Consider the following 24,212-nt stretch of genomic DNA (forward strand, 5'->3'; position numbering starts at 1 on the left):
TTAAAATACCATTATTTAATATTTTAGCCCATCTTAACCTATTTGCTTAAATTTTTAAAAATATAATTGCTGGATGTAAAACTGCCTACATTTTAAAGGCACTTGATGATATCGTGAAACCACCCAATAAAAGATGTTCCAGATTAACATCTCACCAACAGAGTATGTGAGTAAATGAGATTACCATTGCTAACTTTTGTCTAGAAGCCTGTTCCTTACACAATCAAAGTGGTATCAAAAGCCTGGCTACATAGGTACCACATTTTTATTTATGCCATTGAGAAAATTTATCAGTTTTCCCACAGAAAACTATAGCTATTTATAATAAAATACGTTCTTGTATAAATGGATTAGTTATGTTTTTCAAGTGAGTATATACACTGAGTTTAATAAACAGCACTCTGAGATGAGAAATAATATTGCTTATTTTTCACAGATACCAGGAGATGGGTTAAAATAAGTGAAATTTTTACTCTCAATTCAATATTTTGACTCTTTTGTGTATACTTTTCCTACTTTCTCAACACCAAGAGTCCTTATTATTTCATTGTCCACATCTTCATCTTATGTCAGTTGTCCAAGATGCTGGATGCAAATAACCACCACAGAACCTCCTGGCAAGTCAATTTGGCTTATCATAAACTACAGCAGACTTGGCCTCAAACTCTGCTGCAGCATCTGTAATCCTAGCACACTGATACAAGAATGATTACAGAAGAAACCACCACAATCAGCAACCACTGTGGTTCTTTGGCCCATTAATTTATTTGAACATCTCATTCCTTCTTCTTTACTACAAAACTTCCTATTAATAATCATAAACAGTGTGAGGACTTTATTCTTTTCTCAGTATCGATAAAAAAGAAAAAAAATGAGTGCTGATTATGATACATCTTTAATACTAAGCAATGTTTCTGATGAATAATACTTTAATGTATTAATAAAACAATTTATAGATTTAAACCCTTATTAATTTATGAAAAATGCTATTAATTCATTTTTAAATTAAACACCCATTTGATAACCGATTATATTTCAATATAATTTAATCTCACAGTAATATGTACAAATGTGGGTCATTAGTAGAGAGAAAGGATTCTATTGAGATAGGAAACTGGTAGGCATTGCTTAACTGAATTGAAACAAAGTCTTAAAACAAAGTCTTGAACCATTCTGATCAAAACAGCATGCAAGTCAGGAGGTTTCCAACCACCCTGATCAAAACAAGACAGGCGGCAGGTCAAGTTCCAACCAGTTAGAACTAAGATGGCGGATAAGGATAAATCAACAGCTTCTTGACCTTGCAGCTTCATTATACCCTTATTACCATAAAAGTTTCTAAGGAAACCTCCTACTCTCATGCACCTGATGCCACGACACTTCCAGTCTGACCACATTTAGTCAAAAGGAGGGCTGTCATCCTAAATCCAGGAAAACACCTCCATTTTTCAAGAAACAGCATAAATATTCCTCCCGTTGTTTAGCCTATAATTAAGCCATTGCTTAAATAGAAGGACTAAAGCAATCACAGGGCAGTTCCCTTCCTCAAGGAGAATTAGACCCTTCTCTGTGGAGTCAATTTTTCTGTGCTTCTTGAATAAAACTCACTTTCCATTTACACTCTGGGCTAGCTACTGAATTCTTTCTTGTGTGAAGCCAAGGACCCCCTTGGACTTCAAGTGATTCCCAGCATTGGGAATTACTTTCCTGTGTCACTAGGACTTCAGGAAAAATGTTTAAGAAACCAAGTAACACTGAACAAAAATTAAAATGTTTTTTTGTTTTATGTTCATTAACATGTGACATGAAATAATAGAAATATTGTAGTATTGGCTGTGAACTTCAAGAGCTATTGATCACTTGTATTAGTCAATATTTACCTTTGGTATCAAAATAATTAACATTACCATGTATCTGTCCTTTTTGGCAAATTATGGATTTAAAAAATTAACCTCATTAGAGTATCTTACAGTTTCATTGGGCTATCTTATAATTTCTCATCTGAAATCTACTGTGGGTTAAAATTTTGCTTTGCTTGTGTCTTTTTTTTACCAAATTCCCCAAAGACATAATGTAGCTAATTAACAAAAGCATTTACAAGTATGTAAAAGTTTCTAAGATTGTATAACATTTTAGGGAAAATACTCATGAGTTTATGGAGTCTTATTTAGATTATTTTTATAAGATTGTTGCTTATGTTTACAGGGGCTATGTGCCATCTGTTTGTTTGTGCTAATATTATCTGACCACAGACTTCAATCTTGTTTTCTTGATTTGGTCCATTGTCTTCATTGTACACAACAAATTGTGTGCATGTTTTTATGTACATGAAATAGTCTTTTTCTCCAAGTAATGCTTATTTACAATCCTTGGTTTCTTGTTTTCTCCTATTCATTTATCAGACCTATACTATATTCTTTGTTTCATTGCTGTTGGATTTAAATGAACGTGAAAATTGGAGTATTTTATCTATTAATTGCTCCCACTCATCCAGAATTCTGGGTTGTCCTCTTCTGACCAACCTGGTTATTGAATTTATTCTTTACTTCAGTTACATTAGTATTTTCTTGAATAGAGTTTGTACCATGGGTGAAAGTTCCCAAGTCTTACCAGTTGTGAGACTATTCAGATTACCTAACCTTACTCCTCACTTTTCTCATCATTAACATGGGGGCAATAATTGCACCATTATCAGAGTCAAAGTGTTAGCATGAAATAAAATGGTTAATGTAAAAACATCACAAAATGCTTCACACACAACATATCTTCAGTAAAAATTAGCATGTTTTTCTATCAAGATTTTTTTGTTGTTCTACTTTGAATACAGAGAAGATACATTCAGGGTTATTAATACACTGAACTTAATTATAATATTTAAACTTTTTATAGGAGTAGTAAACTTTCAAGTTGCCTTATCAAGGTTACTATGTATATCCTTCCTTCATGAAAGCTTAGTAATAAAGCCACATATAAGCTGAGATCTTAGGGGACACCAGCTACTTTCATCTTTTGAAGCCATAGCAGCTATCCCCAAAATTGAGAAACACAAACAATACCACATCCAAATCAATACTGATGTTGTAACCTTATGCTGTACAAAGCAGTAAGTATGAAAGAAAAAAAAAAAACAAATCTAGTTTTCATGTAATATCATGGTTCAATGTAAGTGTGCTAAGGTTATTAACATGCCAAGAAATCAACACATGGCCCATTGTAAGATCTTCTTTGAGATTGATGCCCAAGTCAAACCACCATCATTGCCTTCTCTGATTAACCCTCTTTAGACCAAAAAGGACTTTTATTGCTATCACTGGGACTTCATTTTACAGCTGTTCATTCTTTCAAATATATTTAATAAGTATCATTAAATTATGAGAAAAATGACTGCTATTTAAGGTGGAAAATACAAAAAATTTTGCATTTTGGAATCTCAGCCACTCAGCAAGTTAGCAATCTTAGGAGATCACACAAGATGATCACAGTGACCAGTGTCCCAGGTTATTTTTGATATGCCTGGTTTAAATTCTTTCTCTCTGTCCCTTAATACATACACTTTATAGTTAGATCATCTTTCTAGTTTTTGATTCAGAAAATACTGGCATTGTCTAATTTATTTTCATAAATCACAAGTTATGAATGCTTTGAGAAGGAGAATCAAGTCACCTTTTTTTTTTTTTTTTTTAAAGGAATCAAGCTTGAATGCCTGACTCTCCTTGGACACTGGGTAGGATTTAGATGAGAGCAATGTGTGTGTGTGGTGGGATGGGGGTTAGGGGGTTTAAATATTTTTGTGGACAGGGTTTCTGTTGAATGGAATGACAAGCATAAAAATCAGACAGGCATGAGGCAATTTAGAGGAACATTGAATATATAATTTTAGTGTGGAATAAAATAGAAAATTTGTTTAAACACTTTGTAGTAGAAGGCTTTAAAGGCTAAAGAAATCTTGTTATTTTTGTAGTCAATAGTAAATAATTAGAGATAGATGAGTAGGTTAGTAAGGTAGAAATGCAAAGACTATGAAAAAGAAGGGAGCTTGAAAATCATCTTCTCCAAATCCCACATTTTATTGATTATGATACTGAGGCCTATAGAGGTAAATCAACTAGCTCCAACCCCATTAAAGGCTTATGTCTCATATTAGTTTTATTATGTATTCTTAGACTCTAGGTATCTTACTTGATATTCTGTCTAAACATTTTTAAGTAAATCAACTATAAATGGGGAGAGCTTACATTTTGAATGGTCTTCAAATAGAAATATAAATTTTAACTTTCCATCTCACTGTAAAGCTTTTTGCCAAACTGAAAGACTGATTCACTGCCATTCCTCTAAATTTGCTTCATCCATTTGGAGCACATTATAATAGAAAGACTCTTGGTGCCAAAACATTTAAGGAAAAAAAAAAAAAAAAGCAAAGATGAGCTTCCACCTCTTTACAAAATTGCACCACTGTTGCTTTATTCCTTCATCTTTATTGCAAATATTTAAACAAAAACCAAATGTCATCAGCTAAAGATTGTGAGAAACTTATTCTGAAGACAAACATGATTCTAGATATGTCAAAACTGGTGAGCAGACTCACCTTTATTAGGTGTGAATAGAAGCCCAATTTTTACAGTGGTTACTCTGCCAAATTAAATGAGATACCTTTCTTCCAAAAAAAAAAAAATCACATTTTTTTGCAGGTGTTTTCTTTGTAGTTTTTTTTTTTCTTTATTGATGCCAGTAGAGTAAAATTGCCCTTCAGATATATCTCGTTGAAAGAATGAAGGAGTAAATTGAGGGAAGATACTGAAGCAAAGAAGACAGAATTGAGGTAAAGCATAGAAAGTTAATTGTCTTAAGCTGTTTTCCCCTAATTATTTGCAAGCCTCTGGATGCAACAGGACAAAATCAATTAAAATAATTAATTTTTAAAGCCCTGAAATTATATGCCTTTCACTAGACTTAATCACACGTGTCTGCATATCATACAATTTCTTAAAAAAAATTTATCAATGAAATACATGAATTAAATCATCACCCTCTTAAAATACCTAGCACACTACAAACCTCAACAGCCAAATTCTCTGACTCCCTGAAATCTCAAACAGAGCTACCGCCTGTATATTTAGGTATCCATCATTTACTTTTGAAGAAAATGTTGAGTAATTATCCCATTCCAATCACCTCGGAACTGGAAGACCGGAAAGGGTCAGCAGCAGCGAGCGATATGGGTGTTTAAGAAACTAGCCACGGACCCGCAGCAGAGCCTGCGAATGCGCGGCCATGTGACGACAGGGGTGTTGATGCCACAAGCCTGTGAGGGGCAGCAGGCAATGTGCCAAACGAAGGGACCCGCTCCTTTGAGGGCTCCGGCCGAGCTGGGGCTGATTTCCCTTCCGCCTCCCGGGAACCCCGGTCCTTGCCAACGTCGTCAGGAGAATTCTTCGCCCTAATTATCCGGGGAGGGAGACGCGCCTCTCCCGGAGACCGCTAGGCAACACTCACCACGGCAGCCTCCGCATTACTTCCCTCCGTGGGTGTGTGACTTCGTCGAAGCGACTCACGCTTACAGTAGATTCTCACTGGCGAGGCTGCGAGCCGCGGAGGGCGGGGGAGCCAGGAAGAGGAGGAGGGAAGGAGGGTGGGAGGCGCAGAGCGGCGAGGCTGAGGAGGCGCCGGAGCTCCAGACACAGCGGGAGCCCGCCGTGGCGGTGCAGTCGCAACCTCGCCTCAGCAGCTGCGCACACGCCGCCTCCTCGGCCAGCGGCGGAAACCGCGGCAGCTCCCGGGCCGCCTCTGCCGGGCTCCGCGCTCCTGCCCGCCGGCCGCCGTCGGTACCTCCCTCCTCACCGCTCTGCCTGCAGCTATTTCTGTCAGCTTCTTTGAACTCTCCGGATTTTGGCCTTGGCTCGACGCTCGCCTGTGTTTTCCTCCTCACATTTTCTCAACTTCTCTTCATTTATCCGTAGACACCCCGCTTTTTCCTCATCTTTTTAATTGGGGATTTCGTCTTAAGATGACTTGTCTTCCTTACCCTCGTCCACTTCAGCACTGAAGACTGAAAGGGAACCTTTACCTTTCCGCCAGTGGCATTTAGAAATTCTCAATCCTTAAAAAGTCTTAAGAGGCTTAACAGGAGCAGGACTCGAGACCCTGTGGACGCCCTTGCGCCCAGACCAGCACTGCACTGGCAACCAGAACTAGGATTTCCCTGAACCCCACCGAAGGGGAGGGCGAGAGGGGCCAGAAGCAAACTTCAGCTGTCTCCGCGGGTCCGTGCTTCCCGCATTTGGAGGAGCCGCGTGCCAGAAGGCGTGGGACCCCACGGGGGACGAGGAGGAGCCCCGAGTCTTCCTCGCCTTCTTGGCGAGGCCAAAGCAGTGGACTGAGCCGCGCGGGACAGCAGCGGCAGAGGAGCCTAGAAGATGCGGGGCTCGGGGCCCCGGGGCGCGGGACGCCGGCGGCCCCCGGGCGGCGGCAGCGGCGGCGGCCCCTCCAGCACCCCTGCGTCCCTAGCCGGCTGCTACTCCGCACCTCGCAGGGCCCCCCTCTGGACGTGCCTTCTCCTGTGCGCCGCACTCCGGACCCTCCTGGCCAGCCCCAGCAACGAAGGTAGGGAGGTGGGGTGGGGACCGTGGCGACCCAGGGCAGAGGGGCAAGGCGGGGCCTGGACGCGCGGGGTCTGGACGCTGCTTCTACGGACTGAATCTCACTTCTCGTCTCGAATTAATATTTGTCGGCCTCCCGCGCTGGCCTTTTCGCCCCGTCTCTGCTGTCTCTGTTGCATTGTTTGACATGAGCTGCCCGAGGAACGTGCATGCGGACGGAGGCCGGTTGGGGGGCTGGGAAGTTGGAAACCCGTGGGAAAAGGGAACCTGAGCCCCGCGGCGGGGCGTTGGGTGCGGCTGGGTCTCACTTCAGGCGCGTGAGGAAGTGACATTTGGGGTTGAAAGAGTAGAAACTGTTTGAAGCTAAGCAACGAGGATCTCGAGAGCCTTGGGGCTTTTAGAAACCGTTATGTGAGGCCGGTGATGGGAAACGTTGTGGGGGTGGCTGGATGCTTTTATTTTGGGGGAAAGTGCCTGCTGGGAGCTGTTATTTAGGGCATCACCAGCTGCTATTCTGGGGTGGGTGGCAAGAGATATTATTTGTCGTGGAAGGGGAATGGCGAAGGACAGAAGGCGCCCCACACTGTTGAGTGCCCTCCTTCTTGGGGGAGTTCATTGTCACACTCAAGCTAAGGTGGAAGAGCAGAGGTGGGATGTTGCGGGAGGAGGGGCGCGGGGTGGGGAGAGGCGCTGTTAGGAAGTTGCTGCTGGAACCTGCCGGGGCTTGTCTCCGAGATGGAAGAGACCTGCTTTGGCAGCACCGGATCCTGGAGTGCCCACCCCGCTCCCTACCCCCAACCCTGTGTTCCGGACCCAGAAGACGGTTCCCACCTTCCTCTGGGAGAGTAGGGCGGGCGCGGGAGCAGCACCCGTGCTGCTGTCGTCGCTCCCGGCGCAGTGCTCAGCCCCTGTGCCCGCCCGCCGCCTGGCCCTGCGTCCTCGGCCTCCGAGTCGCTTCCAGCCGCGCTCGCTCCTCTCTCGCACCCGAACCGCGCTCGGGTCTCAGCTCAAGGGCGCATTTCTCGCGGGGGAGGAGGAGAGCAGCATTTCGGGTTCCAGTCGGGGCTGCTAGGGAGCTGTCAGCTCCACCACGAAAACCTCACCCCAGGGGGCTAGAAGGCCGGGGTTTCGATTTGGAGCTGTGGAGGCGACGCGCGAGGCTTAGAACCTTAAAGAAATTCCTTCCACTCCCGGGGCGCGGGACGCTGGTCCGGAAACCGGCGGTGGAGTCCTGTGTGTCCTCGTGACTCGCACGGGCTGGGAAGGCGCCGAGAGGGTGACCCAGCGCTGCCGGCTCCCAAGGAGCCCTGTGAAAGCGCGCAGATAGAGACCCCCTCCCAAGCCCGCGAACTTTCTCTCTCTTTAACGCCTGACTCTGATTAAAGGATTATGCATATCTATCAATATCTGTCTATCTATACATATCTATGTAATCTCCCAAGGTTAAGCCAAGAAATTTACATTTTCCCTTTCCCATAAAGTTGAAAAAGTGTTTTCTGGAGTCATAGGCCTTTTATTAACATATTATGTTCAATCCATTCTGTTAGAAGTCTAGAAGATTATAACAGGGTGAAAGGTCCTTTTATTAACTGTCTTACTCCGCCGAAAGGGGCATACAGGTTTGAATTTAAAGAGGTTTAACAGTCATATCACTCATCTTTTCGTGTTTCCGTTCCATAAATCTTTTTTTCTCCAGGTGTGATGGGGAGGGGGAGACTTAGAGATGACAGGGAGTCACCTTTGGTTAGAAAATGGGAAGAAATGACTTCTCAGGGTGGGTGACGTTAAGTGAGAACAAGAGCCAGGTGGAAGAGGCCGAAGGAAATGGAAGGTAGAGAGGGAAATAGCCCTGGTCTCCTGGGGAGCCCTAAGCAGGGCTTGAATCCTGTGGAACGTCGCCTGGTTTATATTACAGATTTAACGTCCACAGATAGTGTTGTCTCACCTCAGCTAGTCCATCGCACAGCAAAACTTGGGCTACACTAAGATGGGGGTTGGAGGGGATCCAACCAAAAAGGAGCGGTACTTTACTACTTGGTGCTCCGAAGACACCAAGAATAAAAGCGTGCCTGCTGTTTGGGGCACGTTTTGTCACATGCAACTGTTACACATAATTAGAAATGAAGTCTTATTAATGTCTGTGGCATTATTAATTCATTACATCTCTGCCCAGCTTATTTTCCTGTCTTTTCACATAGTATCGTCCCGGACCTTTATTTCTGTTCTTGTGTGAAATTTACCTTCTTCTTTTCCTTTTCTTTCCCCATGCTACTGCTATAAATCGAGAGCAAAATATATTAAAATATTTCTAACAGTCTATTTTTAAATTCATTTAGAAATTAAGATTAGAGTTTTCAGTTTTTTTAAATTTATTTATTTATTTTCTGGAGTGATTTTGGAATGTCAGGAGCATAAAGATTTGATGTAGATGCTGAATTAATTAATAACTTGCTCTCATCTAATTTGCTTTCTGCAACCTATAGATGCTTAGTGATTTCCCAAACTATCCTGTATACATACATTATATATGTGTATAATATGAATACTCCCATTATGGGGGGGGGGAGTGTGGAGGCAGATAGAAATAATCGTGAGTGTACATTCATAACCAGTATTGTAGTTATTTTTAAATTTAGCTGTGTTTTAGAGATAAATAAGCAGAATTGAAGAGAAAAACCAAGCATAAATCTAAAATCTTGAATTGATGTGGAATTTATTTATTTAGAGTGTTAGAATATGTTGGATAGTAGACAATAAGGAAAATTTACTCTCTGGTCTGAATTCTAAGCAATTTATAAGATAAATATATCTTTAGTTGTTTTATTATATTATGCATAAACTAAATGTGGAAGAAACCTTTGATCTACAGTGTGATACACAAAACTTTTTATTATAAAAGAATTCAGAGACTTATTTAGCAATACATCTCAGATTGATCAAGGAGGACAAATATTAGCAAGTGTATCAACAAGTGGAAATTTTAACAAATTTAATAAGTGAAGAGGGCATGTCCAGTGTTATGAATTTTGGAGGTGGCCCTGAACTTATTCAGTAACTGCCACTTTTTGCTATCTGGAGATATATTTGTAAACAAGCATTATTTGACAAGTGCTTTTCACAGCAGGGATTCTTGGCCAATTACTGCTGAACAGCTCTGCATTGAAAATGATTCACCGGCAGTGAATCAAGCTTAATTCATTGAAGCTACAGTCAGTAATGTCCCAGTAAAGTGCTTCTGACAGTTGTCAGCAGTTTGTATTTGAAAAGTTCAGTTTCTTATCTCTGAATGTTTTGTATGTTTGAGAAAGTGGATGGAAGGGCACTGGGAAAGGAACACATAATGGGGGAAAAAAAGCTAAACTGCTTGAAAAAACATTCAAAAAATTGTAAATGTTTTCACTGGAAAGAGAGAAGAGGAAAAAAAGTTTGTTTTAGGGGTTTTCTTGGTTTACAATAGGACCAGGCCCATAAAACAGATTGGAGGACATAATAGATTTGTAAAACTAAATGGCTTTATTTTGTGGCCTTGTCATCCTGTTGTAATTCATTTCCTTTTAGATAAATGGGCAGGACCCCACAAAAAAAGGACAGTAAAATCATTTCCTCACCAGGACACCACTGAACAAGAAAAGAGAACCATTACCCCCATTTAAATCATAGATTGTTGGAACTACAAGGGAACATGAAGAGTTTGGCTTTTTGCTTAATAAACCATGAAAAAGAGGGGTGCCGAGTCTTGACATTTTAAGCTTTTTTTGAGGTAGACAAAGATCTTCTTGGGTGTCAGCGAGACAGATAAGGTTTCATTTCCTCATATAAGACAGGGAAGAGGATAGGCAATTCCTGCGTTTATAATGGAGATTTCTCCTTGATTGGAAATATTTTTGTTGTAATATCATCATTTGGAAATACCGTTAATTCTTTATTCCAATCCACATAGGATATAGTTGGTATGGAAATAGGGTCCACTTCTTATACTTAGAAAAGCATTAATTACCATTACATATTTATATTATTTATATTAGTACTATGTTCTACAAAATGTGGCCATTTAAAATGTGTGGTTTTTGTATCTTTATATAAAATATCAAAATGAAATGATACGGCTATTTATAGACAAACATTCCCAAACTATTAAATTAAATATTTTGTTCAGTATTGGTTGCTACTGTTGTGAAAATGACTGTGCTTTACTTATTTCCAGTACACTTTTGTTGATTGACTCTATCACTTTAATCTCCTTTGTTTGGAGTGCTTTTCTATTTATTTGCTTTAATGGCTAATTTGTTTCTCTTTCATTTGGAAGAAACCTCTCTACTTTTGACTGTAAAAATAGTGTAATGTGCATGATTATATTAACCAACTATAGCTATTTTTCCTTTTCTGAGTCAAATTAAATGTTCTTTTTAAAAAAAGAATATACTGTTCATATTTTGAAGAAATAAATACTGTAAAAAGTATTGGCAACCCCCTAACACATTTTTTTCAATTTAAATTAGCAGATATGTTCCACTTTACTATGGAATAGTTTGAATTTATGTTAGTAGTGGTACCTAATTAAAGATTGCGACAGCATTTTTAACAAATTTGAAGTAGTTTAACAGTGGTTTTCATAAAGCATCAAAATTGACGTTTAAATATTAAGCCTTGCTTATTAATCATTAAAAATTGATTTCAGTAGTTGCCTTTTCTTTTTCTTTTAAGAAAATGTGAATTGTGATTATAAAAGCAATATGAGAGCTAAAAACGTAAATCGTTACCTTAGAGACTCAGTGTTTCTTGTTGTTCTAATATCTTTGGTCAATATAATCTCAGTGGGAACAGAATGGATCCTATTAAGATATACTCTACTGAGTAAATACATATTTAGTTATTTTATCAAAATTTTATGTAATCAATAGGATAAGTAGGAGTTTCTTCAAAGGAGTTAGTCTAGTCCATCGTATACATATACATACCCAATGGAGTAGTTAATTGACATTAAAAAATTTATTATATATTCTATCCCACTCTAATTGGTACACATATGTTTCTATGGGTGTATATTAAGGTAGACAAAAAGCAAAATGAGTTGTAAAGGCTTTATGTACACATATTAAAATGGTTCATAATTTTTAGACATCTAAAATAATTATTAATACGTATCTTTAGGATAATGAAAATATGTTTATTCCGTGAAATGGATTTAATGCAGGAAAAAGATTAATAACAAGAGTTTTCTGATGTATTAATAATTTTTTAAAGCACTATATAGAAATTGGAAAACTAGAATATTTGACAGTACTCAGAAAATCTTACCTGAATTATTGGTTCCATATAAAATGTTCATTTCAAAATATATATGCTCCATTTTAAGTATTTGATTTTGAACTTCCAAAACAGCATGGATACTTAGGAGAGTCTCCCTTTATTTTATGTTTACATTAGTTTCTGACTTTTCAGACATGTGTTTATTCATAGTTCATTAAATAGATTTTAAAGTGTTTGAACAAGGCAAAAATGGATTGCATTGTAAGAATTTTGAATATAAATTTTGAACAGTGGATTATTTTTGGTAATCTGTTAACACGTGCAAGATGTCCTTATAATGAAGAACTTCACATAAAATAGTAGGACCACTGATTGTAAATTATATTGAGAAATAGTTATTTACAAATCAAGTTACAAACAGTGGCACGGGTATTCTTGAGTATTAAAACTTGATTGGAATTTGCATCTTTCTTTTGACACTATAGATTTCACATAGAGAGGAATTATTCATTGCAATTATTCTTATCACATAAAATAAATATATAACTAATTTAAAATTCATTTTATAACAATAGAAAATATTTAATGGTTTAAACATCCTTAATTTCGTAAGAAATAGAGATTTTAAAATGTTCGTTTAATTTTTTAAATTATCTTAAAAAATACTTACCTTATATAATCAGTGCAAAAGCAAAATAAATAAATACAAAGAAAAACTGCCCTAGATACATAAGAATTGGAATTATGTCTGGTGAAGTATATGGTAATTGAATGTCTTGATCTTTTTCATTTCTTAAAAGCTCAAATTTTTATCTAGCATCCCTAATGAGAATCCAGATGTTACAAAGTCATAAAATAAAACTGTAATTTAGTAGGCGCCCCACTTGGAGTTTTTGAAAACTCTGTGGTTTAGTATGATGACATTTATTAACTGCCATTTTAAGTTTAGTATAATGTTTTGAAATTATTTTTTATTTTTAGCGATTTAGAGAAACCATGAGGAGTTATACCTTCTTTCCTCAGTGTCCCTCAGTACTCAGTGTTCATGGTTTTAATTGTGCATCTATTAAGCAGAGTGCAGTAACTTGGCTGAAAAGTCAGTGTTTGCACCCAAGGGTGTGTTTTGGGGTATGTGGAAAGGTTGTGGTACGGATGGAAGAAAGAGTGATAAGGGGTGTCAAGGTGGTATCACCACAAACTTGATATTAACAAAAGTGTTTAAGTTTCATTTTTATCCTTTTTTAAAAAAAATCACATTTACACATCATATTCTAATCTTATATTTGTTTTACTGTGACTCAGCTGATATAAACCCCAGCCTAATGAGAAAAATAACTCTTTAGATCATTTTGTTTCATGCATTTATTTTTTTTTCCTTCTATTTCTCTGTAAGATCTGTTTTGTTGAATCATGCCAAACACTTGTGGCGTTAGACACCCCACAGATTAAATAATTGGGATTAAAATGTCTGTGATAATCCTAATTATGTTTTAGTTGCTGGACTATTGCCCAGGCCATCTTATCCATCCATCAAGCTTGTCTTAAGTTCTAAATAAACTAAGCCCACAACTCTGTTAAGTAAATAATTCTAGTATAAAAAAAAAAAAATCAAAGAGCCAAAACCTGAGGGTTGAATATTTTGCATATGCTTTGTGAGAAAATGTTCCCACTTGGAAACATGTTTCAGGCTAAGTATTGGAAGATTTAGAGAAAATACAGTCTGTTCTTTTACTCGGAGATGGGTACTGTCTTTTTCCTCTTATAATAATTTCACATACTTATTTTCATTTGTTAGGTCTTCCTCCCTTCCTTTCTCTCTCTTTTCATTCCTCCTTCTATCCCCCACAAAGTGAAAACAAGTTAGGAGAGTAAGAGCCCCTACCTGTTAGGTTCCAACACCCCAAAAGAAGTCATGATTTCAAATTAAATGGTAAAAAAATATAGTCTTCTTGTAAATAAATCATGAGACTTACCCTACCCTAAAGGTAGATCGTGTCAAACCCAATCATACTTTTTTACTTAATTAATAAATCAGCAGTATAAGAGTTTAAGAGGTCTCTGTCAGTTTTGCCTTTCTTGTAAGATAGCTCACTTACTTACTTTGCACTGGCTGTACCTTTCCTTTCCAGGATGCTTGTTAATGTATTTTCAATGGAAAGACAAACTCAGCAGGCAGATCCGGCTGGGTTGGCACCAGTTCAGCCTAGCAGTCCACAGCAGGAGCTTGCTCTGAAAACCAAGGTCTAGCTTTCACCCAAAGCCCTGGCCTTGTGTGCTAGCAGGAAAGGTGAGGCAGAATGCCATGTTGTAAAAGGTGGCAGTGGACTCCCTTCTCAGGAGTTCCATGCTAGGCAGTGTAGTGATGCTGTAATGAGTCTCCTGAAAGGGGATGCAACCACCTTTTCTGAGATAGAAAATACTTGAAAACTGCTGAAGGATTTTAGCCATGCCCAGTTTCAAGCACGGTATTTCATTTCTCTAGATGGCAGGGGATAACAACAATGGCAACAAAACTACCTTAATTTTGCAGATTTGAAGTCACTGTTTTGATTTGAAAAAAAAAGTGAAACAAAGTAAGCAAAGAATTAGGTGCTATGGAATTACAGAAAAATAAATAAAAACTGGTTTTTTTTAATCCAATTGTTTTGGATTAAAAAGTAAACACGTTTTTGTTTTTGTTAGATTCCAACACTTACTAACTTTAAATTCTGTGAATACACACACCTGTATACAGTAATCATAGCTAATGTTCATTATTGATTTACTATGTGTGTGTCATTGTTCTAAGTAGCTTACATGTGTATTATTTTATTTTCCTCAAAACAAGCCTTGCAAAAATTCATGTGGAGTCCTGGAGATATTTCTTCTCATGCTTACTTATAGCTCCATTTTTTTTTTCTTCTCACTTAACACTTGATCAACTGCTAGTCATTGTGCTCTTAACACATAAATGACTACTCCCCACTTAACATCTTCCTTGTTCTTTGTCCAGAGCCCCACTAGCACAAGGAGATATCTTCTCCAACGCATTTCCTCCTTTTCATTTTAGGGCATGTATGCTTTACCTTTTCAATTTGTTTCTGTTACTCTAGTCTATAAACAATTCAGTTCCAAATCCCTAGCCAAGACTAGACTCTAGATATAACTTTGCATACCCAAAATCCCATTAAGAAATTCACCTTTAAAAAGTGCTATCTATTACTTATCACTACTCCTTGCTCTATTAAAAACAGAGGAGAGCTTTGAAAATATAATTTTATCGTAACTTGTGACATATTTTATTTTTTAGGCAGCTGTACTTCTCCTAATAAGAGAGGGGGCTGAACAATTCTGTGGAAAATGTATACATCTTTCATCTCCTATCCAAGCCAATCCCTTGGGTGCTTTTTTTCATCTTTATATACAGGGTTGTATTAAATATTTTATAATCATTTTAATGTAGTTTGTATTATGAAAGTGTATTATTCCACATGAATCTCATAAAAAAAAAAAAAAACCCTGTAGGATAGATTAGAGAAAAATCATTGTTATAAATGAGGGAACTGAAATGAGAGAGTTTGGTCTATTAAAAAATCAGAACTAGTATCAAAGACACAGTCTTATGACTGCAGGGTCAGTGCAACACTCTGGAGGTAGGATAGCAGAGTGGTAAGAACACAGGCTCTTGGAGCCTGGCTCAACCACTTAGAACCCTGCCACCTTGGGCAAGCTAGAAAACCTCTCCATACCTATGTTTTCTTGCCTATAAAGTGGGATTATTATGACAATATGATTTAGAGTTGTAAAGATTGAGTTCACATCAGTAAAGTGCCTCATAAAAGTTCTATCTATAGTAAGTGTATGTGTTAAGTATTGCTTGTGCTAAAAAAGTAGTGTGGGTTGGCATTCTGACATTTAGCAAGGTCTAATTTTCTGCATTAGTGAGCACTGTCTAATATTTATTGTAAATGGAAATACCAAAAGAAAAACACTTGACTTCAGTTCAACAACTCAAGCAGCCCTTACTTACTCCCTAGGTAAAAACCCTTCAATGGCCCTCCAGTGCCCTCATCATAAAATCTAAACTCCTTGAGCTGAGTACAAAGTTTTCAGTGATTTGCTTCTGGTCCACCTCTGCTGCCAATTCTCCTTCCCTGCACTCCAGGCTCCTGTGGTGAGCTGCTCTCAGTGCAGTTGGATTCCCTGAGCTCAGTCAGATACACTCATCTTCTTCCTTCACCTCGATAATTTGATCTTTTTGCCTAAGTCTCTACAGACTGATTTCCCAAGATTGTGTGCCCAGTTTTATTCCAGGTGTCGTCTTTCACACTGAGATGGAATTGTGTTTTTACTTGTCTGTACATTTCTGATCTTGATTAGAATAGAAATCCTTGTAAAAAGGGAAGGTTAACCAGGGAAAATATTCTCTTCTGAACTGAGAATTCACCACTAACAGAGATAGTACGATTTGCCAACCAAAGCAAGTTCAATCAAAAATACTGGCAGTGAAATATCTTTTTTTTTTTTTTTTTTTTTGCATATATATGAAAAGCATCAATATGAAGAAAGCTTTGCCTGTCTGTAAACTCTTTGAAAGCCAGCTCCCAAGCTTGGTACTCCATATGGAGCATCAGTGAAGCATATTTTACTCTATAAATTTATGTTTAAAGCATAAATGTTATTAAGTAACTTCTTTGTTTTTTTAAAGTTACTGATTTTAACTACACCTAGTCTCACCTCATTACTGTTTTCCTGGTGAAGCCAACATAGCTCTTTTCCTAAACCCATAACTAATAGAGTTTAGAGTCTCTGGTATTGTGGAGTCTCTTCTAAACTGAGAAGTTGCAAACTAAAAGATTTTATGATTTGCTGACCAAAGTAAGTTAATACCAAGAAATTTTTTGTCAGAATACTTTATTTTAGATTTACCAAAAGTATCAATGAGAAGAAAGTTTTACAGAGATAAGCAAGCTGCTAGAAAGCAATTAGTAGATATGCTGTGGTTACTATCTCTTTTTAATTTAATCAACTGCTTCCCCCCCCCACTTTCTTATGATAAATTCTCAGAACTCATATAACTTGATCCACTATCAGCCAACATAAAGTTTTTACATTCAGTATGACTTAATTTTACCTTCAGAAAAACAATTAATACAAAACATCTGTTTCTAAATGGTTTAAATTTCTTGGGAGTGGATGGATTTACTCTTTCATTTGTTCTAGATTTCCTGGATTATTTTGACGGTCACTTACTTTATGAAGTACTTTAGATTTACGACTTGGTAGGAATTCCTAATATTGCAGAGAAAATAGCATAAAAATGGAGGCCATCAACCCTGTGAATAGAATAGCACTAAAACATAGATATATATGGGAGCAAGTTTAAATTTAAAATGTATGATAAATAACTTTTTAAGTATAGTTTGGTTAGTGTCTGGTTAGTCTGTTTAATTAACTGTATCTCCAGAAAAAAAATATTTACTCTAAAATAACAACAAATATAGCAAAAATATCAGAGGGTTAATATTGGATTCTACTCAGCTGTAAGAATTCTTTGAACTGAATCTTTCTCTAGATGGGAGGGATAAAAATGATAATTGCTATGAAAACTATTATCACATAACCTCCTTTAATTCTCACAGCAACTCAGTGAGATTGGTATTATTGTTCCAGTTTACAGAGGGAAATTGAGTTTGGGAAAAGTTCAGTAATTTGCACTAGGTTAGAGAACACATAAATTGACAGGGTAAGAATCAAGTGTGTTTGATGCTGGTGCTCTTGATTTTACCCCACTTTGCTAGAAATTACATTTATCTAAATGTATTAGTATTATGATTTGTACTTTATGTATATCATCTTTCAAATAAATAATGCTTTATAAAATTATATAAGAAAATTCATAAGAAAATCAACTAACATAAAAATAAAATAAATATTTGAATGGGGAGACATGGAAAACTCATATCAAGACAATCTCCCTATCATCAATGCTAAAGTAATTGAATAGAAAACTTAAGTATAAGCTTTCAGTTACACAGCACTCATTTCCTGGTAGAAAATCTGTCAGTTCATCAGGAAACTGACTTTTTTTTTTTTCCGACTCTAGAGTTTGAGAGGACCTGGTCATAGTAGTGTTTTTGTTTAAATGATGCTGTGAACAATATTCTTAAATTTCACAATATACAAAACTGATTTTCATCTGATAAGTTCTTATATAATAGTTCCTGTAGAAAGCCAAGTACACGATGTTAGCAGAGGTTTCAAACTTTTTTTTTTTTTTTTGAGCAGCAGAAACTCTTTTGATTTCATTCAAAAGAAATCACTGTGGAAGCACAATACGTAAAACTGATAACAATAGTTATTTGGTTTCCTGGCTGTGTTTTTTCCTCCTTCCCTTTATTTGCCTGTATCTCTGAGACACCATTTTAGAACGTCTGGGCCATTGTAAGCTCAGTTTGAAAACCACTGTATTAAAATATAAAAGGAATGTTGTATAGAAGATCAGTGTGATATAATCCTGTCTTGCAGATTTCTAAAAATTTACCTATAAAACAAATTATTAAGTTATTAAGTATGAAATGTCCAATTGCCTTATGTACTAAGTTTGACAGTTGGTCTATCTGACATTTCAGTTTGACACTTATTATTTTATTTTTATTGTGAAGGTACATCCTCTGTCTTGCAAATGCACATTTTGTCTTGTGGTTATCTTTCAAATTTATTTTAGAGCAATTTTTGTGAAACCATGAATAACAAAAATTGGTGTTATTTTTGAATATGAGTTCTGTCTTAGAACCAATGCATCACAGACAGCTCAAAATTTCAGTGAAGTATTTGGGAAGGATGTGGCTAATAAATGCACACTACATCAATGGTTTGAGAAGTTTCATTCTGGTGATTTTAATCTTGAAATTGAGCCATGTGGGTGACCCGAGACCAAGGTGGATAATGATGAGCTGAAATCTATAGTGGAAGTGAATCCATCTCAATTAATACATGAATTAGCAGCAAGGTTTGACGTTACTATTCCAACAATATTGGAACATTTGAAACAAATGGGCAAAGTAAAGAAGCTGGATAGATGGGTTCCACATGAATTAAACGATTGTCAGAAGAGAAATCGTCTTGAAGCTTGCCTTTCTTTGCTGTCATGACATAAAGGCGAACCATTTCTACACCATATTGTTACATTTGATGAAAAACAGGTTCTTTTTGACAATCGCAAGCATTTGGCACAATGGTTGATGAAGTTGAAGTGCCGAAACATAGTCCAAAACTGAATATTCATATAAAAAAGCTAATGGTGTTTTGGTGGTCCAACGCTGGTATTATCCACTACAGCTTCATGAAACCTGGTCAATTGATTACAGCAGATGTCTGCTGCAACCAGTTGGGTGAAATGATGAGGATGCTTGCAATTAAGCAGCCGAGATCTGTCAATAGAAACAGGCCAATCCTCTTGCAAGACAACATTCGACCACATATCGCACAAACAATGCTGCTCAAACTGCAGAGGCCAGATTTGGAAACTCTCTGTCATCCACCGTATTCACCAGACCTTGAACCAACTGCGTACCACTTCTTCCAGGCTTTGGACCACTTCCTGGAAGGAAACATATTTAATTCTAAAGAAGCTGTGGAAAACACCTTTCCTGGTTTCATTACCAATTGCTCCCTAGGCTTCTTTGCTGCTGGCATAAACAAGGTACCGTTAAGATGGCAAAACTGTGTCGATAGTTTGGGTGTATACTTTGATTAATTATATTTCTTCTTGTTTAAGTTATAATAAGCTACACTTTTGATTCGAAATTGGACATTTCATATTTAATGATATAATATAATATGTGATAAATTTTAATGATTCCTAACCCAGAAATGCTCATCAGAACCAACTTCAGAACATTGTTAAATATACCATGTCTGGACTTAGGAATTCAGTTTTAGAACATCCATAGATGATTCTGATCTTTATCCTTGTTAAAGGACCCTTGCTTAGAACACCAGGCACCAGTGTGGACTGGTATTGGTGCCAGTCTGCAATGATATTGATACAAAGATTGAGAGTTAGCTTTTAGAAACTATTATTGCAATTTGACATTGACACAAAATTCAGCTGTGTGTTAGGTAGATTCACCTCATTGAACCAGGGCGTAGTCTGCTTCTAATATTGTCTAATTAGTTAGTATAAGACTCATGTGGGTCAGTGGGGGCAGAGGTACTTTGTAAAATGCAATCTCCTAGGCTTCACCTAGTATACTGATTTTGTAGGTTTCAGAAGGAGCCAATGGATTTACATTTTTTAAAAAGTACTTTAGGTGATTCCAATGTGGATGACAAGAAACATCAAATTAAAAAAAACACTGAGTATTTATTTACATACATATTACTTATATGTGACTAACATTCAGAAAATGCTATATAGATGTTTTTAGTTATTAATCTTTAAAAGGAGAATATGAAAATGTTCTAAGGCTAAAGGTGATATAGATGATTATCAGATAACATTATGTACAATAAAAAAATACAATATATTAACAGTTGTAAAAGCAAATATCAAAGTGCAAAAAAGTCCTAAATATGGTTTTATATATAATCGATGGTATAGCCATTGATTTCAAAACTGATCCTCAAGGAATATGCTTTGATTAATATTTCCCCTTTACCCTCCCAGTTAATATTAAACTCATTTTGAAAGTGTATGTATGTATACATGTATGTTTGTGCATGCATGTGTGTATGTGTATGTGTGTGTATCTGTATATCCCTAAATGCCAAATGTTAACTCGGATAATTATACCCTAAGACAGTTTGACTTAGGAGATATAGATGGGTTATGTCACAGATAATATAAATTCGAACAAGTTTCTACTCTCTGGGCCAAGCAATTGGAAGGCTGCAGAATCAGCAAGATACTTCCTGTTTTATTCACCGATGTATCCCGAGGGTTTAGAACAATTCTTGGCACTTAAGTAGATATTCAATAAATATTTGCTAAATCAATGAACCCTTCTTGTAGGTGTTATATTCCATAGAACTGGAACAAAAGTTAAGGCCGTAAGTTGGACTTTTTTTCTCAGTTTTTTATATATTCTCTGTATCGTATAGGATTATATTAGGTTATAAATAATAGAAAAAAAAAACCTGTCCAACAGTGCCTTAAAAAATAGGTTTTTTTTTTAATGTAAAAGAAAGAAGTTTGAGAGTAGATGTGTGGTGGCTTGGGTTCTGTGGCTTAATGATGTGAAGAGAGGAATCTTTGTGATTTCCTTGGCCTTGCTCTCATGCTTATTGCCTATGGTCACGAGAATCTTGATGCCTCTGCCGGTATGACATCCAATTCAGAACAAGAAAAATGGAAAGAGAAGAGCCAAGAACCATGTCAGCTGCATTATTTCTTTAGTTAGGACAACAAAACTTTCCCAGAAACTGGTGAGCAGATTTCTGTTTATATCTCATTTACCAGACCTATGTAATAAGGCCACCAGATTCAATGAAGCTAAGATAATAGAAACATGATTATCATTATTTGCAAAGACCAGTTATAATTCATTGTCTGGTAAGGCACCTGTTGCCACTCCAAAGAAGAGTGAGATTCTGATACCAAGGAAGGATAAATGATGTCTGTAGTCAATAGGCATAAAATAGTGTCTGCTACAAATATGCAGAAAAATGAAAGTACTTTTATTTTACTTTATTTCCTTTTTTTCTTTTCCTTTGTAACCTTTGTAAAAGGACAGATAGCCAACTAATATGCTTATATTTTGACCAAAAACAGATTATAGGCACAAGGTTAACTATGCAACAATAATCACTACTACATCAATCTCACACTCTCTTAATATATAAAAATTACTATATTTTAATAGACTGATTTAAAAAATACTTTCCTGCTGTTATGAATGCTGGTATCCATTTTGAGATGGATAAGTAGATCTTGGTACTAAAACGATTATATTCAGCCACCTGAAATTATTTAGCACAATATTTGTTATACTTTGTTAGTACTTCTGTCTGTATTGCTTTATATTTTGACTAGTTTTCAATGACAAAACATTATCCAAAGATTTCTTGCAATATCATTTTTAAAAAATTTAAATAACAAAGAATCATTATGTAGGGTTTACATCAGAATTAAATTTCAACTAAGCTGCAAGAACTAAGCTGCAATAGACTGACATAAAAATAATGACTCAAGTTGTCAGCAAAAATTCGAGTCATTTCTCATTTTACAAAAACAGCTGCTGTCACCTAATTGTTTTCTTATTTTTGGTGAATGCCATCACCTTGCAATATAGACTGTGAGCAAGTTTCCCTCTGTTTTAGTGTGTGTCTGTCTGTTTTAGTGTATATTCACATCTAATCATCATTTATCCTACCCTGAAGGCTGGAAAGCTAGCAATTATATAGATTGTTTTGAAATTTGACACATTTCAGTCAAACATTAGGGATATTTAGGGACTGGGGTAAGTATTAATTCAAAACAAAGAATCAACTTTTCATACATTTTACATTCTATTCTAAAATAGTAGTTTTTAATATGTTTTTTGACTTTCAAGGAAAAAGTATACTTGGACAAATATATGCCCTATTTTGCCCCAGTTAGCAGCTTAAAGCATAATGAATAACAAAATAAATAATTAAGAAATGAAAGTTCAGTATTAGTTTGTTGCTTACCCTTTTGCTTTCTAGAATCTTATAACTTACTGTTGGAAATTTAATACTGAATTGTGATTTCCCCAGGAAAAACTAACGTCTGTTACATTTACATTAATATATCTGAAGATTTCCATCTTTACAATACAACTGAGCATTGTGATGTTAGCTTCTGTAACATACTATTCACAGTTCATTGATTTAATAAAATTCATTGATACATAGGACTTAAGAGTTTCAAAGGAGTGGGCCTTTGTATTCAGCAAGCTGGACATGGGGGCAAGTGTAATATAGAAGCAAGAGAAAGAACTTTGGAGTTAGATAGACTAAAATTGAGATTCCAGCTGTGTGTTATTAGCTCTGGGACCCTGGGCCATTGCCTTATTTAGCTTTTCTCAACTTCAATTTCCTTATCTGTAAAGTGGGGAAAATAACATACTAAAGGATCATTGTTAGGATTAAGTGATACAATGTATATTAAGGACAGACACATACAATTTTATTAGTTTTTTTACTGATGTTACAGGTATGAGAATTGAGGCCCTCAAAGTAAAATCATTTTCTCAAGGTCACACAGTAGCAAACCAGAACCATAGCACTGAGTATTAGAGTATTACGTGCAATGAAACATTCTCGAAGTGAATTATGAATAAGCATATTTATTTCAAGAGTTGAGGACTTATAATATTTTGTTTTTGAAAGGAACAACTTCATATATCATCTATATACATGGTGGTGTGGAAATAAACAATTATTAAGTGAGAATATTCTGTGATTTGAGGATTGTCAAGCTTCTTAAGTCATCTAATGTTGACTTTTCTCTTTAGAATAAAAACAATATGTAAAATTTGACAAGTATGGTTACTCCACCTGACAAGGTAACCACTGAAAAACATATGGTATTGCTCTCTTCATGCAATATGTCCTGTGAATGTAGCTGACTGTTAATTAGTTATAATTTAGCTGTCAGTGGATTTCTGTGTTAGCTTTGCCTAAGCACTTTGTACAGACCAACCAGTGGATACTAATTCTGAATTTCTTTTTGCCATCTTTTTGAATTTATACTTCTAGACTGTATTAACAATTCAAAATCTTTAATATACATTTCTGATTGATTTTTGCTTTCATCATAGTTGTATGCTTTGTAGTATGAATATACTACTGCTTAATTTTTGAAGAGCAGTGCGTAAAGCTTCTTTGTTTATGATGATGAAAAATATTTTGGAACAAAATAAACAGTGAAGAAACAAAAAGAACAAAATGGACAAAGATGAAAGTAATTTGAAACAAAATAATTAAAAGCACTGGTTGTTCTTTTACAGTCAACAATTCAGCATAATATATTAAGATTGACAGGAATAACAAAAATCATCTCTTTTAGAAATAACTTCAGAGAGAGATAATCTGAGAGTTTAAGTGACTCCATTGTGAATGTCATTGGAATTGTGTGAATAGAATTTTGGAGGTATCAAGACACGATGGAAGGAGAATAGGTTCTGGAATGAGAGAGATGAGTTTGCCTTCAAGCTCTGCCACTTAGAAGCTGTAATCAGTTAGGATCTGTGTTGCTCTTCAAATAAGAGCAAATCACTTCCCCACTGGATTAAGAAACAAAATCGAGTTTTCCCACATAAAAGCAAGGCCTAAGAGAGGCAAGTTTCTAGTTTAAAGGCTTAGCAACTCTGTGATACAATTTGGAGCCAGATACTTCCCATCCCTTCACTCTGCCGACCT

The 24,212-nt window shown here is 36.6% G+C and overlaps 1 protein-coding gene across 5 annotated transcripts in view; it reads left to right on the forward strand.

Annotated features, from left to right (window-relative positions):
* Positions 1–5,677: 5,677 nt before the first annotated feature.
* EPHA5 (EPH receptor A5) overlaps positions 5,678–24,212 on the forward strand; it is a 272,484-nt gene continuing 253,949 nt past the window's right edge. For 4 of the 5 annotated variants that reach the window (XM_069457142.1, XM_069457144.1, XM_069457143.1 and 1 more), the window contains exon 1: positions 6,414–6,600. In XM_069457142.1, the coding sequence (XP_069313243.1) occupies positions 6,414–6,600 (187 nt within the window). Of the gene's footprint in view, positions 6,601–24,212 lie in introns of all 5 variants that reach the window. The other variant, XM_069457146.1, reaches the window with a different exon arrangement.

Source organism: Eulemur rufifrons, chromosome 24 (assembly GCF_041146395.1).
Source record: "Eulemur rufifrons isolate Redbay chromosome 24, OSU_ERuf_1, whole genome shotgun sequence".
Taxonomy (NCBI): domain Eukaryota; kingdom Metazoa; phylum Chordata; class Mammalia; order Primates; family Lemuridae; genus Eulemur; species Eulemur rufifrons.